The sequence below is a fragment of the Notolabrus celidotus genome, chromosome 1, assembly GCF_009762535.1.
Source record: "Notolabrus celidotus isolate fNotCel1 chromosome 1, fNotCel1.pri, whole genome shotgun sequence".
NCBI lineage: Eukaryota > Metazoa > Chordata > Actinopteri > Labriformes > Labridae > Notolabrus > Notolabrus celidotus.
The window spans coordinates 1,261,237-1,276,753 of NC_048272.1; the positions used below are offsets into that span (position 1 = coordinate 1,261,237).

General features: G+C 41.8%; 1 protein-coding gene across 1 annotated transcript in view; it reads left to right on the forward strand.

Annotated features, from left to right (window-relative positions):
• Positions 1-15,517, forward strand: part of srpk1b (SRSF protein kinase 1b) — a 48,885-nt gene that overhangs the window by 20,666 nt on the left and 12,702 nt on the right. Inside the window, exons 3-9 of the mRNA XM_034682751.1 lie at positions 8,291-8,418; positions 8,508-8,616; positions 8,930-9,017; positions 9,140-9,227; positions 14,389-14,495; positions 14,617-14,782; positions 15,361-15,386. Coding sequence (XP_034538642.1) covers positions 8,291-8,418; positions 8,508-8,616; positions 8,930-9,017; positions 9,140-9,227; positions 14,389-14,495; positions 14,617-14,782; positions 15,361-15,386 — 712 coding nt within the window. The remainder of the gene's footprint in view (positions 1-8,290; positions 8,419-8,507; positions 8,617-8,929; positions 9,018-9,139; positions 9,228-14,388; positions 14,496-14,616; positions 14,783-15,360; positions 15,387-15,517) is intronic.

A 15,517-nucleotide genomic window follows, 5' to 3' on the forward strand; every position in this document is an offset into this window, starting at 1 on the left:
AGCTACAGCTACAGCTATGAACATGTAGCTATGTGGCTATGCTAATTAGCGCTAGCACTTATCCATGACAAATAAAAATCATCCACTAGATCTTCAAATCTGCAGACGTGGGGAGTAAAACCGACCTTTGTGTTTATTAAGACAGCCTACAACTAGCATGCCTCCCTCCTAAGCTCCTTGTTAGCACACATTTGTGCAGGTAATGAAAATAGGAGGAGGGATTCAGTATTATTTTATACAGTCTATGGGCTGAACAAGCTCCGAGCTCTGACTCTGTGACAGACCGGATATTGTTGTTACGTAACAAAAACACGGAAGTCTGAAACGGCTCGTTTCAGCACACATTTACAGAAAGGTGGAGAAATCAAAACAGGGGCAGAAGGGATTTTTTTCATTCTCGGGGGGTTTGTAGACATGCCAGGGAAACATATTTCAGGTAAAGAACCATTAAAAAGTCAATTTTGCATGATATGTCACCTTTAAAATCAATACAAGCAAAATAAGCAAAAAACAAATAACACAGATCAAACAAAACAACACAACAGTACAATCACAAATGAAAAGCTAACTTAAAAAGGTGAGTTTTTAAAAGAGATTTGAAAGCTGAAGGGTCAGAGCAGTTTTGTAGATGGGAGGGGAGTGAATTCCAGAGGGTGGGGGGCGGCTACTGAGAAGGCTCTGTCCCCCCAGGTTCGGTGCTTGGTTCTGTGAGGTGGGGACAGGAGGTTGGCGTGTGAGGAGCGCAGGTTACAGGAAGGAGTGTGATGGTGGAGGAGGTCAGTGAGGTAGGAAGGGGCCTGGTGGTGGAGGGCTTTGTGGGTGAGGAGGAGGATTTTAAACTGTATGCGGTAGGGGACGGGGAGCCAATGAAGATGTTGGAGGACGGGGGTGATGTGGTCACGGGCGTCGTTTTGGAGGAGCTCTGAGGGAGGAGGGGAGGGGTTAGACGGAGTCCTGAGGAAATGCTACATTCAAATTCATGCTAGTTTTCCGAGACTGCCAACCCCAGCTTCAACGGTTTTGCAAGATAAGTTGACATCATCTAAGTGCATGCCAGATCTTAAACTGTCAACTTTGTTGATGACGAAGTTGTTCAAGTTGAGTCTCTCTTTTGCATTGTATTCTTTTTTTGCAAAATATATTTATTGGGTTTGTTTCATTTTTTTCACAAATAACAGTAAAAAAAACTTGCACAACATTGGTCTGCACATCCATCATAAATAGTAAAGAAAATAAAACATATATACATATATACAACATATATATATATATATATATATTAGGGGTGCAACGATACTCAAAATCCACGGTTCGGTTCGGTTCGATACGTTTTTGTCACGGTTCGATACAGAAAGAGAAATTTCCATGACTTTTTTTTTTACTTGTAGTTTATTGAAATTTCCAACATTTGTTTCAGCTCAAAAGCTGTTTTTAAATTAAATTAAATGTATCAGGGGCAGCTATACCTTACACATGTTCTGCTGTGCATGGGGGGGGCGTTGTGTGTGTGTGTGTGTGTGTGTGTGTGTGTGTGTGTGTGTGTATGTGTGTCTATCTGTCTGTCTGTCTGTCTGTCTGTCTGTCTGTCTGCGTGCGCATCTGCCGTGCGCGATAGAGAGCAGAGGAGAATTGTGAACGCGCGACCATGTAGAGACAGAAATGACATCTCGTCATGTAAATCAGATAATTAACATAAGGATATTTAGTCTGTTACATAAAAGAACAAGGTATAGACCTGATCTATGAGAGAGGGAACCTTAAATCACTTCTGCTTTGACTTCCAAGGGGGGGCGGGACCCGACGGGTGCGCCCCCGATGTAACGGCAGGAAAACACTGTCCGGTATCAGGCTGAAGTCTACAGAGCATGCAGTATAAGACCACAAGTAATGCATAAACGCACTTTAAAAACACATCATCCAGACTAGCATCACTAGAGGACCATGGAACAACTCTGCTCTGCAACCAAAGCGGATCACTTGTGCTTCCCTCTCGTGCGGGCGGGCGCTCACACACAGATACGTGAACATATGAACCCAGCAGACCGTCGTGTGGTGAAATATAGATTTCCAGATGAAGCACAGTTAAAAGAAACGTGACCAGCTTGGACTGAATGAATGTGGGAGGAGCGCGCAGTTCAGTGGACCTGCGCTCGACAATGCAGCCCGGAGGAGTCGAGCGCAGATCCTCTGAACTTTCAGCACAGAGCGCCTCGTCAGAAGTTGATCAAATAAATATAAAATTGCGTATCGTTCGGTTCATAGGGCGGACCAAACCGTGACCACTGTATCGAACGGTTCGATATAGATACATGTATTGTTGCACCCCTAATATATATATATATATATATATATATACACACATCCATATATACATACACATATATATCCATATATACAGATATGAAAACAAAACAAAAGCAAACACACAGGTAGATTATTAGTATTGGGGTTGGTTTTTTTTTTTTTTTTTTCCTTTCCAAATGAGGGCAGCGTCCAGAGTTAGTCAAGCATAATACTTTAAAGAGTGGAAGCCACAGTAGAGTTTGAGAAGCGGAGATACGGGGTCCATATTTGCATGAATTGTCCTTTTTTGGAGTGAACCAAACAAGTTAAGTACTCAACAGGAAAACACTCCAAGATTATCTTGGGCCAGTTAGCCTTAGATGGTGGTTTTTCACTTATCCATGACAAGAATATATTCCTCCTGGCAGCATATGTAAGAATATTATACAGCCTGCCAGAGCAGGTACCAACAGTAGCATCTTGACACGGATAACCCAGGAGCAGAGAGACAGGATTCATGCACAAAGTCACACCAAGATTTTTTTCCATATCTTGCAAAATGTCTGCATTGTATTCTTAACTTGACTAACTGACATACAATAAACACTTCAAAGTGTCTGTAGCTGTTGATGATTGGCAGAAGAGTATACATATTTTTGAATGTGGGTATAAAAATGTGAGTTACTCAGTGGTTTGGGTGCATTCAAAGATATAGTGCAGTCTGTTCATTCAGCACCATGGACAGAGCCAAGAGTACAGTCTGTGTACCATAACAAACCCAAGATTATCCACTCAATGACCCACACCAAAGAGACAAGGAGATGTTGATGTGTGAAGATGATATCCTCTATGCGAACTATGCTGTAGTTACTGCCTCAGAGTATGTAATGTTACCTGTTAGAAATGTGTTCAGCTGGATGCTTCATTATGGAGGACTGGTTGTAGTTGACACGCTGCACCATCACCATCTGCGGGGGCCTCTTGTTTTGCTTGTTTGCTTTCTAACTTGAATCTTGTGTGTGAATCTATTCATGGAAACAAACATGGTCTCTGTTGCTTTTCCAACAAGCTTTCCTTTCTGAACAACTGCAGGACTGGTTTTAATAATTCATTCCAACACGTTTCGATTCACACAACACAGCATGAACATTTAAGCACTGTTAAATCACTAACAGTTATTCCACAATACAATGAATGTTTAATGATATTAGATCTTGGTTGAAGGAGCCTGGTTGTTTAATACTGCTTGGTTTAGTGCTAATGTTTATGGCGTAGTAGGTGGGTCTGAAGAGAAATAAATCTTACATTGTTTAATTGAATCCAAATTTCCTTAAGTCTTTCTAAATTGGATGTACTTACATAGGAGCAAGTTTTTAATGCATAATAACGAGGGTTGCAAAATTCAGGGACTTTCCATGGGAATAAACCAGGAATGTATTAAATTGAAGGTTGACTCTTAATAGGGAACTTAAATAAAGTTGGGGAAAATATATTTCAGCATAATCCTGACTAAACCAACCAGATTGCAAGTACAGTTGAATATCTATGCTATTCCTCAATCACATGCACATAGCACACTGCTTATTGCAGGGCTATTGAGACCACACCCCCTACATGCACTGTGCATTGGGGGGATAAGTAATATTTAATTCAACATTCATGTTTTTGTTCTTCAATGAAAGAATTAATTGTTCAATAAAATATTTAACACTTCATAAATTTCTTCTTACAAATAGATCTATTTTAATTGTATTATTTTGGATGGATGTCTGCTTATAATAATAATAATATAATAATACATTTTATTTATAAAAGCGCTTTAAAAGATTCTCCAAGCGCTTTACAGGAAAATAAGATAAAATGATACTAGAATAATAAAATGATAATAGAAAAGCAAAGGAAAACAGTGCAAAAAAAAAGCAAAGAAGAGCAAAGCAGCAAAATAAAACAAAACAAGAAAAAAATCAATCAATTCTAGTTTAAAAGCCTTTGTAAAAAGGTGTGTTTTGAGTCCGGATTTTGAATTTGGTGAGTGAGGGAGAGAATCTGAGGTGTTGGGGGAGAGAGTTCCAGAGGGTGGGGGCAGCGACAGAGAAGGCCCTGTCCCCCCAGGTTCGGTGCTTGGGTTTGGTGAGAGGAGTGAGGAGGTTGGCGTTGGTGGAGGGATTATATGGCTGCAGAAGGTCGGTGAGGTAGGAGGGAGCTAGATTGTGGAGGGCTTTGTAGGTGATGAGGAGGATCTTGTACTGTATTCTTGAGGGGATGGGAAGCCAATGGAGGTTCTGGAGGACTGGGGTGATGTGGTCTCTGGAGTGGGAGTGAGTGAGGAGGCGTGCAGCTGAGTTTTGTATGTATTGTAATTTGTTGAGGAGGGTGTTGGGTGTACCGTAGAGGATGCTATTGCAATAATCAAGTCTTGAGGTGATGAAGGCGTGGATGAGAGTTTCAGCTGCAGTGAAGGAAAGGGAGGGGCGGAGACGGGCGATGTTTTTGAGGTGGAAGAAAGCGTTTTTTGAAATATTGTTAATGTGTTGTTGAAAGTTGAGTGACTGATCAAAAATGATACCAAGGTTACGGATGTGGGTGGATGCTGAAACAGTGGATTTATCAATAGTGAGTGAGAAGTCCGGGCAGGTGGGAGTGAGGGATTTTGGGCCTATGATAAGAATTTCGGATTTCGGAAAACAAATATTCTTGGACATGATACCTTTACATTAAACTACCCTCAATTCCCATTAATTGTCATGGAAAGTTTCCAATTTGTAATATTTCCAAAATTCCCCAGCTTAACTTCCCATGGAAATTTACCAGAAATGTTCCACCCATTTGCAACCCTAGTTATTTTGACCCAAACCAATGGAATAGTTTTGAAAATATACCAGTAGGGGAGAACAGGGTTGGTTGTCACTCTTTTTACTGTTTTGTTGGTTGTCACACACTATGGGGTTGGTTGTCACACACTATGGGGTTGGTTGTCTCACACTATGGGGTTGGTTGTCACACACTATGGGGTTGGTTGTCACACATTATGGGGTTGGTTGTCACACACTATGGGGTTGGTTGTCACACACTATGGGGTTGGTTGTCACACACTATGGGGTTGGTTGTCACACACTATGGGGTTGGTTGTCACACTATGGGGTTGGTTGTCACACACTATGGGGTTGGTTGTCACACACTATGGGGATGGTTGTCACACACTATGGGGTTGGTTGTCACACTATGGGGTTGGTTGTCACACACTATGGGGTTGGTTGTCACACTATGGGGATGGTTGTCACACACTATGGGGTTGGTTGTCACAATGATATTTCAATGGGAAAAATCTTTTTAAGAAGTCAAGAAGGCAGAACTAAATTTGAAAGTTTAATTGCACTGACAAGTGATAGGCCTACATAACTTAATGCATTTAACATAAACTGATCAAGGAACATGAACAGGAAACACATCTTTAGGCCAGCCTATATAACAACATAAAGAACAAAACAAACAGGCCTAACAATAATGGCCGACTCAAATAGGCTACATGCAGTCACTGTCTGAGTTACAGTGATGGTAAATGTAGGGTCTGCACACTCCAACTCATTTCACCATGCAGGATTTTGCCAACATAGGGGTTGGTTGTTACATGTGACAACCAACCCCAAAGAGAATGTGACGACCAACCCCAACTGGAATTTTTTGCTAGCATCAAAGCTAACAACCATCTAACAACTACTTAGCTAGCTAATAAAAATCTAAACTATAGCTTTCCCCTCACACTTTGTAAGGGTAACACTTGTTTTGTTATAAACCCATCGTTTAAAAGCCTAGAAGAAAAATACTGAGGAGCTGAATATTTACAATTTGACATGAAAAACACAAAAAGTCCTCTCACCTCAAGTTCAGCTGTCTTACTCCAGAGAAGACTATGGGTGCATCTCAAAGCTCTAAACGTCCATCCTCGCGTCTCTTCCTCGCGTCTTAGTCCCGCCCACCAGAGATGCGAGGAAATGAAACCAGAGGAGAGAGGAGAGAGGAGATTTGTATTTAGATAAATGAGACGTCCTCTCCTCCGGGGCGTCACGTGAAGCGACGTCGGTTTGTGATGACGGCTTTAACAGCTGTTTGTGTCTGCACACATGTTCACTGTAATAACTCTGATTAATATATAACAGTAACAGAGCTCTGTCTCTGTGTTTACATGTTTAACACACACTTGCACATGAAGAGAATCAGTTCTCTGTTTATTCTGTCCTAAAGCATCGCGGATCGATTCACCGGTAAAATGCCTCATTATTAAATTATTTATTACTTTAAGGGAAAATAGAAACCATGCAACTCTTTTCAAACCCCGTGCTCATTAATGATCAGCCTCGTATGAAACTTTATTAACCTGACAGGAAATATAAGAAGTGTTTTTACTAACAGACAAACTTTACTGTCAGACTTCACTTCATGAAGAAAATGAGAACAAATGGGGAAACTAACAGGAGGAATAACTGATCATTGATATATATTCTATCAATGATGTTAGACTCTATTACTCTATTTCATTAGACAGTGAATCTGACAAAAACAGTCAGATATAACATCCATCCTCTGTAATGTTGAATTTATGATTTTGCGATTAGTATTTTGTTTTTAAAACTCACATCAAACACTTTTTAATCTCAGCTCATCACATACAGACTGTTTAGAAACCGACATGTGTTTATGATCTGTTTCAGGGCACCCTTAGTGACTGTTATAAGGTCCGTCTTTTCTCTGTTATTAAACTCAGCTGATGTTAAGTTTCGGTTAAGTGCGAGCCGCTGCAGCGTCCAATCGGTGAGTGATATCCGATAAGGGGGCGTGTCTGTCAGAGAAAAGACTTCCGCAAAGTCTGCTCTCATGTTTCCTCGATTATCCCTCCTCGGATCAGTCTCCTCGCTCCTCGCTCCTCGCTCCTCTCTCCTCCAGCAGCGTTTAGAGCTTTGGGACGCAAGTTAAAATGGCGCGTCAGTAAGTACTTCCGGTTCGGCCGAGGAGCGAGGAGCGAGGAGACTGCAGTTTAGAGCTTTGAGAAGCACCCTATGTAGGTGAGCTCTGATCCTAATTCTGGAAATGTCCATACCCCCAATCTGAGAGACAGCGCCCTCTGGTGGCGAGATATAACAAGTGTGCCAACCAACCCGTGTGACAACCAACCCCGTTCTCCCCTACTTGTTTGCTGCTGTAAAACAGAAATGGTTGGATCCACCACAACAAACTCAAGGTGGCAGCAAAGATCTGAACCATCTTCATAGAAAGCTGCTTAATGTAACCACTAAAATGACTTTGGATTCTCTTGTGAAGTGAAAACCCCTGACTGAGTTGGAAAAAAAAAAAAAAAAAGTCCCTGCTCTGCTGCAGCTCTTTTAACCAGGACACTCATCTGGTCTGATCCACTTTTGTGCTGCAGTGTGTCTGTGCCCTTCACAGGCGACTGATGTCTCTGTGCTGGGCTTTTTTAGTGTGCATTTGCATACACCCGCAGTGCTTCCCTTTCCACAAAACATTGATCCTTCCACTGAAATGGCTTTTAGTTTTGACAAGTTAATAGTCATGTAAAAGTGAATGATAGTGATTTATCTTCTGTCAGGGTGTAATCTTCCTGATCTCTCATTTCAATTTGAGAACAGGGTCACGCTCTGCAGCCATAAATGCATCTGTTTTTTCCCCCCAATCAAATGCTCACTCCCATATTTTCAGCACTTCTCCTCTGCCCCTTTGTGCTAACACTGTGATTATGGTTGTCTTTATCTTTGCCCACTTGAACTCTTGGTAAAGTCACAGTTTATCATAATCCATATTACTCATGAGTTTATAGAATAATACGACCGTCATGGAGTCCTCAATCTGACAGTGGGGAGAACTCTGAAAGACACCACACTGGCTCAGTCTCCCTGCTTTGTACTCCCTTCCTGTCTTTTCTGCTTCATTTATTTGCTGCTACCTCTCCTCACCACCACCACCCCCCCTCTCTCTGTTTGTCTTCCTCACTCAGGTCAGAGCCTCATGGTCGTGGAGGAGGCTCCCAGCCGGGCCAGGCAGACTCTCCACTCCCTGAGCAAGACGAGGAGATCCTGGGCTCTGATGACGACGAGCAGGAGGACCCCAACGACTACTGCAGGGGTAGGATGCCTCTCGCTCTGCTGGCTCTTCAGAAATCAGACACTTTTCAGTAGAATAGAATGAATAAGTCTGTATCTTCCTTTCCTCAGGTGGATATCACCATGTGAAGATTGGCGATCTGTTTAGCGGGAGATACCATGTGATACGTAAGCTGGGCTGGGGGCACTTCTCCACTGTGTGGCTGGCCTGGGACATACAGTAAGTTGACTTCTTTCCTGAGTGAGCTTTAGTCTGTGAGTAGATTCACCGTTTTTATAAAGCCATAGCTGCTATTGCGTGGCAGTGAAGTGTGCCTCTTAAGACTATAATCCCTCCCTAAAAGAAGGGTCTAATAAAGTGTCAGGGTGTCGGCATGCACACAGTTCAGTGTGCATGCATTCTTAAGCTAGGTGTATATATGTCCCAGAAGGTTTGACGATGTTGTAAGAGCTTTTAAAGATCATGTTGTAAAGACAAATTCTCTTCACTCTGTGGAGTTTATTCACAGATATTCTGCTGTTTCTTTTTTCAGAGAGAAGCGCTTCGTGGCCATGAAGGTTGTGAAAAGTGCTGAACATTACACAGAAACCGCACTAGATGAGATCAAGCTGCTGAAATCTGTAAGGCACCATTCTGTAAATCGTGACATACTTTTTCCACTTCCATTCACACTCCAGCATAATGCAACGCTTGCTTCTTTCACAACCTTTGTTTTTTTGGTTTGTGTGTGTTTGTTTTCCAGGTTAGAAACACAGATCCCAGTGACCCAAACAGAGAGAAAGTGGTGCAGCTCCTTGATGACTTCAAAGTTTCTGGCATGAATGGCACTCGTATCCTTTATTCAGAAACTAAGACAAAGCATTCTTTTATTTTTACCAAGGTTTAGGGATGGGGACCTTTCACATTTGAGTGTTTATGTGGTAATAGATAAGATAAGATACTCCTTTATTCATCCCACAACGGGGAAATTCATGGAGTTACAGCAGCAAACAAGAAGGTGTACAGTATAAGAATTTAACAAGAATATATATATAAAAAAAATGTCCATCAGAGACAACAGCTTGGCCATAATTCTCCTGTCAGCCACCACCTCCACAGGGTCCAGGACTGAGCTGGCCTTCTTCACCAGTTAGTCCAGTCTTGCTCTCCTGTATCCTGTCCGCCCACAGCAGGTGAAATCCTTCCAATGTGGCGTTCGTGTCCGGTGTTAGCTCTGTTAGCATGATGCTACTCTGCCAGTATTCCCTCTGGTGCTGGGTTAACTCGTCCACCTTATTGTAGATCAGGCATGTCCAAAGTACGGCCCGGGGGCCAATCGTGGCCCAAGGTCCATTTATTTATGGCCCCAAGCTTCCATCTTAAATTGTGTTATTTATAGCACAGAAATTAATCACCTTCTGAATCATCTGTTCATTTGCAGTTTCTTTCAAGCGCACAAACAAAACTAAAGTCAATCCAGAAACGTCTCAAAAAGCTTCATGTGGACTACTTGTCTAAAGCCAAAGCTCTGGGAATTCTGCAAGAATATGATTAGGAGGAAACACAAGAACTCTTAAAGCTGACACGTTGTCAAATTCATGTTTTTATCATGATGTGAAAATGTTCTTGATGAACACTAAAAGTTCAGAAGACACAAAACATAATCAAAATTATGAAATGGCAAAATTTAGTGCATAAAAAATGTTCAGAATGCAGGAAAATAATTATTTAGTTCTTAAAATGTTGTCTGCTGGTCAGAAAAGTCTTAAAAACAACATGAAATAGAAGTGTGATGAAATCCAGATCGTGATCCTGCCATAGAAAATAATGAGACAATATTTTTCCCACATTGCCCAACCCTTTTCTTCCAGAAGAAGATAAAGTTTGCTAATCTTTACATGGCTTGTGGAGAACTGAGGACTACCTAGTTACTGATTTATTGAGAACAAAAAATGTAAATAATTGTTATTGAATAGACATTTCATATATAACTTTTATGATTCCTAAGTCTCAGTAGGAGCCTCTGGCCCCTCTTTGAAAAAAGTTTGGACACCACTGTTGTAGATAGATCTTACATTCCTCATAACAGTGGGTGGAAGGACAGGTCGATGTCATCTTTTTTATCTTTCACCTCATTACCAGCACAAGCAAATCTGGCCCGCCACGTCATTTTATGTGACCCGTGAGAGTTTAAGGCTTGTGACTGTTTCTTTAAAAAAAAAAAAAAAATCTAAAGCTCACATTGAACATAAACTACATCTCCCACAATGCATTTCGCTTATGTTACCTGCGAAATGACGGCATCCCACCAGGAGAGTGCAGCGTAATCCACAGCGGTATTTACTACAGTGAGTGACTACAGGTTGAGTCTGTAGAAGTGCATGGAAAGGACCCCAAAATGTCCAGGAAGACAAAAGTTGATTCAGATGGCAGTTTACAGACAGATTCACTGTGCGTCTAATCTTTAAAGATGGCGTGATGACTTCCTGTGACAGGCTGAGTTATTATCTGAGGGGCTCAGTGTTAGCTTGGTCTCTACCTGCAGCAGGTGTGCTTCATGAACCAGCTCTCCTCACCTCCATGCATCTGTCTCATCTTCATTGAGGGTTTTTACCCCCCGGTGTGCGTTAGTGACAAAGACACAACCGGGGGGACGTCTGTTTACTATGTGATGTTTGACGTTGTTGCCGCTCTCACCGTAAAAAGCTCCCGTCTACAGCTTGATTTAATCCAGTTTGGTGAAACATCAGACACATTCAGTAAGTTTGGATCAACTCCTTGTTGAAAGATGCAGATGCATTTCAGAGTGCCGTGAACTGACTGTCTGTCCAGTGCCTCTGCTCTGTCGCTGCGAGGTGCATTCAAGGACCGTCGTAAATGTGCAATACAGGCCTTTCATGGCATTTTTCTGTGAGTCAAGAGAATCAAAACACAGTCACAGTGGTCACAGCAAGAATGTTTTCTTTTTAATTTTTTGTAGGGACAGGCTGAATTATTTAACTTAAGATATTACAGAAGCAAAAGTGTTAAAGGAGTGAAATGTTTTGAGTTTCCGTCGACTAAAGCTAGACTGATCATAAAGGGCTGAAAAGACTAAAATTTGACTTAAACAGGCATAAGACTAAATCTAAAATAGCCGCCATAATTAACACTGCTTACAACTGGCCCTTTGAGAGCAACCATAATGCTGATGTGGCCCTCAGTGAAAATGAGTTTGACACCCCTGATATAGAGCATTGATTCTTCTTGATATGATGCACCCTGACTGTTTTTCAGCAGTGGCAAGTAAAAGTTAACATTGTTCCATGTTTTCTATTGCTTGCTCTGTGCAGGAGGGAAAAACAGCAGCAACAACAACAACTGACATGTTGGGCTTCTTTCCATTTTCTCGTCTCTGCTGTTGCTGTCTCATTGTGACGGCTTTGACACACTGATTACATTCATCTCAGCTCAAATAGCTACTCTAGTGTTGAATGTCACAGGGTTGGACTATGCCACTGCCGGCAAGACATTCGTCAAGATCATGCTTGTTATTTTGCTTGAAGGCCACATTTGTCTGCATTTCTATTAAAGAAGAAGAACACTCATCTGCAACAAATCTAGCAGAGTTATTGAGTCTGAATGAAAACAACATTAGCAAGATGTAATATACCAGTGAGGCTTTAATCCAAAGTCACCAGTGATTCTATTACACCTTCAGATTCACACCCGGCGCTGGTACAAGTGGTTCACAGATGTTCTTCTGACGTTTTGCTTCGCTGTTGGATTTGGCACGTCTTTAAGTGTCGCAGTCCCTGATGCACCACACTTTCTCTCTCTCTCCCACGCCATGCACTCAGCTGCTGCATGTTCAGGCAACACGCCCACACTTCCTCAGGTTAATCAAGTTAACACTGTGAGCTTCATTGTTGGATTGGAAGCACTGTTTTTATGACAGCTGAACTATCCAAGGTCACTTAAGTTTAAGTCTTAAAAAGGTGTGAGCAATAGTGTGAGGTGCAAAAAGACTAATTGAGGTTATTTCATCATTTTGTTAAGTAGGTTCAGGCAGTGTCGTGCTTGACTAAGGGGAATTAAAGTTATATTAAAATCAGTCCCATGGAACATGGACAGCATTTTTATCACTTTTAATTATAGAAAATGTGAAGGCATGCATATGTTTGTACCTGTGTATACTTAACATTTAAAGCTCCTGTGAGGGGGTTTGAGCTGATAAAGAAACAGACTGAAATTAATGCTGATACTTCTATGTGACCTACAAAAGCTTATGAAACAATCACTCACTGCACTGATGATAAAGTTTTAATATTTTTGATGCCTGTAACTGCTGCTGCTGCTGCTGCTGGGTGGGTGGCAGATGAGATTAACAGCACACTGCAGAAACTGCCTGTTTACATTTTCCACAGCAAAGATGACTCACAGTGAGTGATGTGTTTGACTATTAAGCAAGATGAGACTTTTCAATAGAAAATACTACACTAGCCGCACTGATTTGTTTAGTTGGGGGGCATCAAAATCAAGAGAAACTTCCCCACAGGAGCTTTAATTGTTGGCAAAGTAGGGGAGAACGGGGCTGGTTGTCACACTTTTTACTGTTTTGATGATTGTTCATCATCAAAACATCTTTCAACAGTCAGTCCTACATTAAATTGAAGCTTAAGGTGTTGGCTTGAAATGTGTATCCCTCTCATTTTCCAACTCATTGTAACAAAGAGGGAATTAACTATCAAAGACACTCTGACACATTGTGACAACCAACCCCATCACAGGGATGGTTGTCACACTATGGGGTTAGTTGTCACACACTATGGGGTTGGTTGTCACACACTATGGGGTTGGTTGTCACACACTATGGGGATGGTTGTCACACACTATGGGGTTAGTTGTCACACACTATGGGGCTGGTTGTCACACACTATGGGGATGGTTGTCACACACTATGGGGTTGGTTGTCACACACTATGGGGTTAGTTGTCACACACTATGGGGCTGGTTGTCACACACTATGGGGATGGTTGTCACACACTATGGGGTTGGTTGTCACACACTATGGGGTTGGTTGTCACACTATGGGGTTGGTTGTCACACACTATGGGGATGGTTGTCACACACTATGGGGTTGGTTGTCACACACTATGGGGTTGGTTGTCACACTATGGGGTTGGTTGTCACACACTATGGGGTTGGTTGTCACACTATGGGGTTGGTTGTCACAATGGTATTTTAATCGGAAAAATCTTTCAAAAAAGGCAAGAAGGCAGAACTAAATTTGAAAGTTTAATTGCACTGACAAGTGATAGGCCTACATAACTTAATGTATTTTAACATAATATGATCAAGGAACATGAACAGGAAACACATCTTTAGGCCAGCCTATATAACAACATAAAGAACAAAACAAACAGGCCTAACAATAATGGCCGACTCAACTAGGCTACATGCAGTCACTGTCTGAGTTACAGTGATGGCAAATGTAGGGTCTGCACACTCCAACTCATTTCACCATGCATGATTTTGCCAACATAGGGGTTGGTTGTTACATGTGACAACCAACCCCAAAGAGAATGTGACGACCAACCCCAACTGGATTTTTTTGCTAGCATGAAGGCTAACAACCATCTAACAACTACTTAGCTAGCTAATAAAAATCTAAACTATAGCTTTCCCCTCACACTTTGTAAGGGTAACACTTGTTTTATTATAAACCCATCGTTTAAAAGCCTAGAAGAAAAATACTGAGGAGCTGAATATTTACAATTTGACATGAAAAACACAAAAAGTCCTCTCACCTCAAGTTCAGCTGTCTTACTCCAGAGAAGACTATGTAGGTGAGCTCTGATCCTAATTCTGGAAATGTCCATACCCCAATCTGAGAGACAGCGCCCTCTGGTGGCAAGATATAACAAGTGTGCCAACCAACCCCGTTCTCCCCCACTGTAAATGTAAACAACTCAAATATTGGAGTCACCAAGATGGCATGTTCTTTTAGTCCTTAACCCAATATGTCATCAGATGTTTGCATGGTGTTCGAGGTGCTGGGATATCACCTTCTCAAGTGGATCATCAAGTCGAATTATCAAGGCCTGCCTCTACCGTGTGTCAAAAGCATCATACAACAGGTACTTCACAGCTAAACAGACATAATTAGTTTTTTTGGTAGCTTTTTTGAACACATTGTTTTGCTCACACAGGAGACAGCCACTGAACCTCTCTTGTTACTCTGACTTTTCTGCACTACAGGTCCTGCAGGGTTTAGACTACCTCCACACCAAGTGTAAGATCATCCACACGGACATCAAACCAGAGAACATTCTGCTGACTGTCAACGAGCCCTACATCAAGAAAATGGCTGCTGAAGCGACACAGTGGCAGAAGACTGGTGCTGCTCCACCCTCGGGCTCTGCAGGTCACAACCTTTCCTTCCCTCAGCACTCCACCGAGCATGTTTTAAGGTTTGATCGGCATGTTGCTGACGACAGAGGGGTCTGCAGGTTCACTGCCTCTGAGCGTTAAACTTGTATATTACTCAGTCGGTGGATCACATTACAAATGTGAAAGGATAGTCACTGGGATTGATACCACCAGCTGATTCCACCTTCTGTTTTTAATTTGACCTTTATTCATTAGATTATACTTCCAAGAGGCACAAACCACCCATTGAATTTTCACGTTTCAATTTTGTGATCATAATCCTGTATGAAACTTGAGGGGTATGACTTTAGTGCTTGTTTAGGTTTCTAATAAAAGAGTTGCACTTTTGCTGTGTGTCAGTATGAGTCACCACTGGATTGGTTATGGAAATTACCAGCATGCTCAGAAGAGTGTATGACTCCTGTCGTGTTGGGTGCCGCAGCAGAGATGGTCTATTAGCGCAGCTCGTATTAAATCACAACTCAGCTACCCAAACAGAATACTAATTATAGAGAGGCGACGCTTATGCCACATACGCCGTCCACTAATGTTATCCTTTCCTGTTTCCCACAGTGAGCACAGCCCCACAACCCAAACCAGTAAGTGCTTGTTTTTTTTTTTTTTTACTAAATCAACCCGTTTAAGGACACTGTCCAAGACACATTTAGTCAAGTTCAAAGCAAAGGAGATAACAGATTGTATTTTCTCTTCCCTTGTTCTTTCTGCTAAG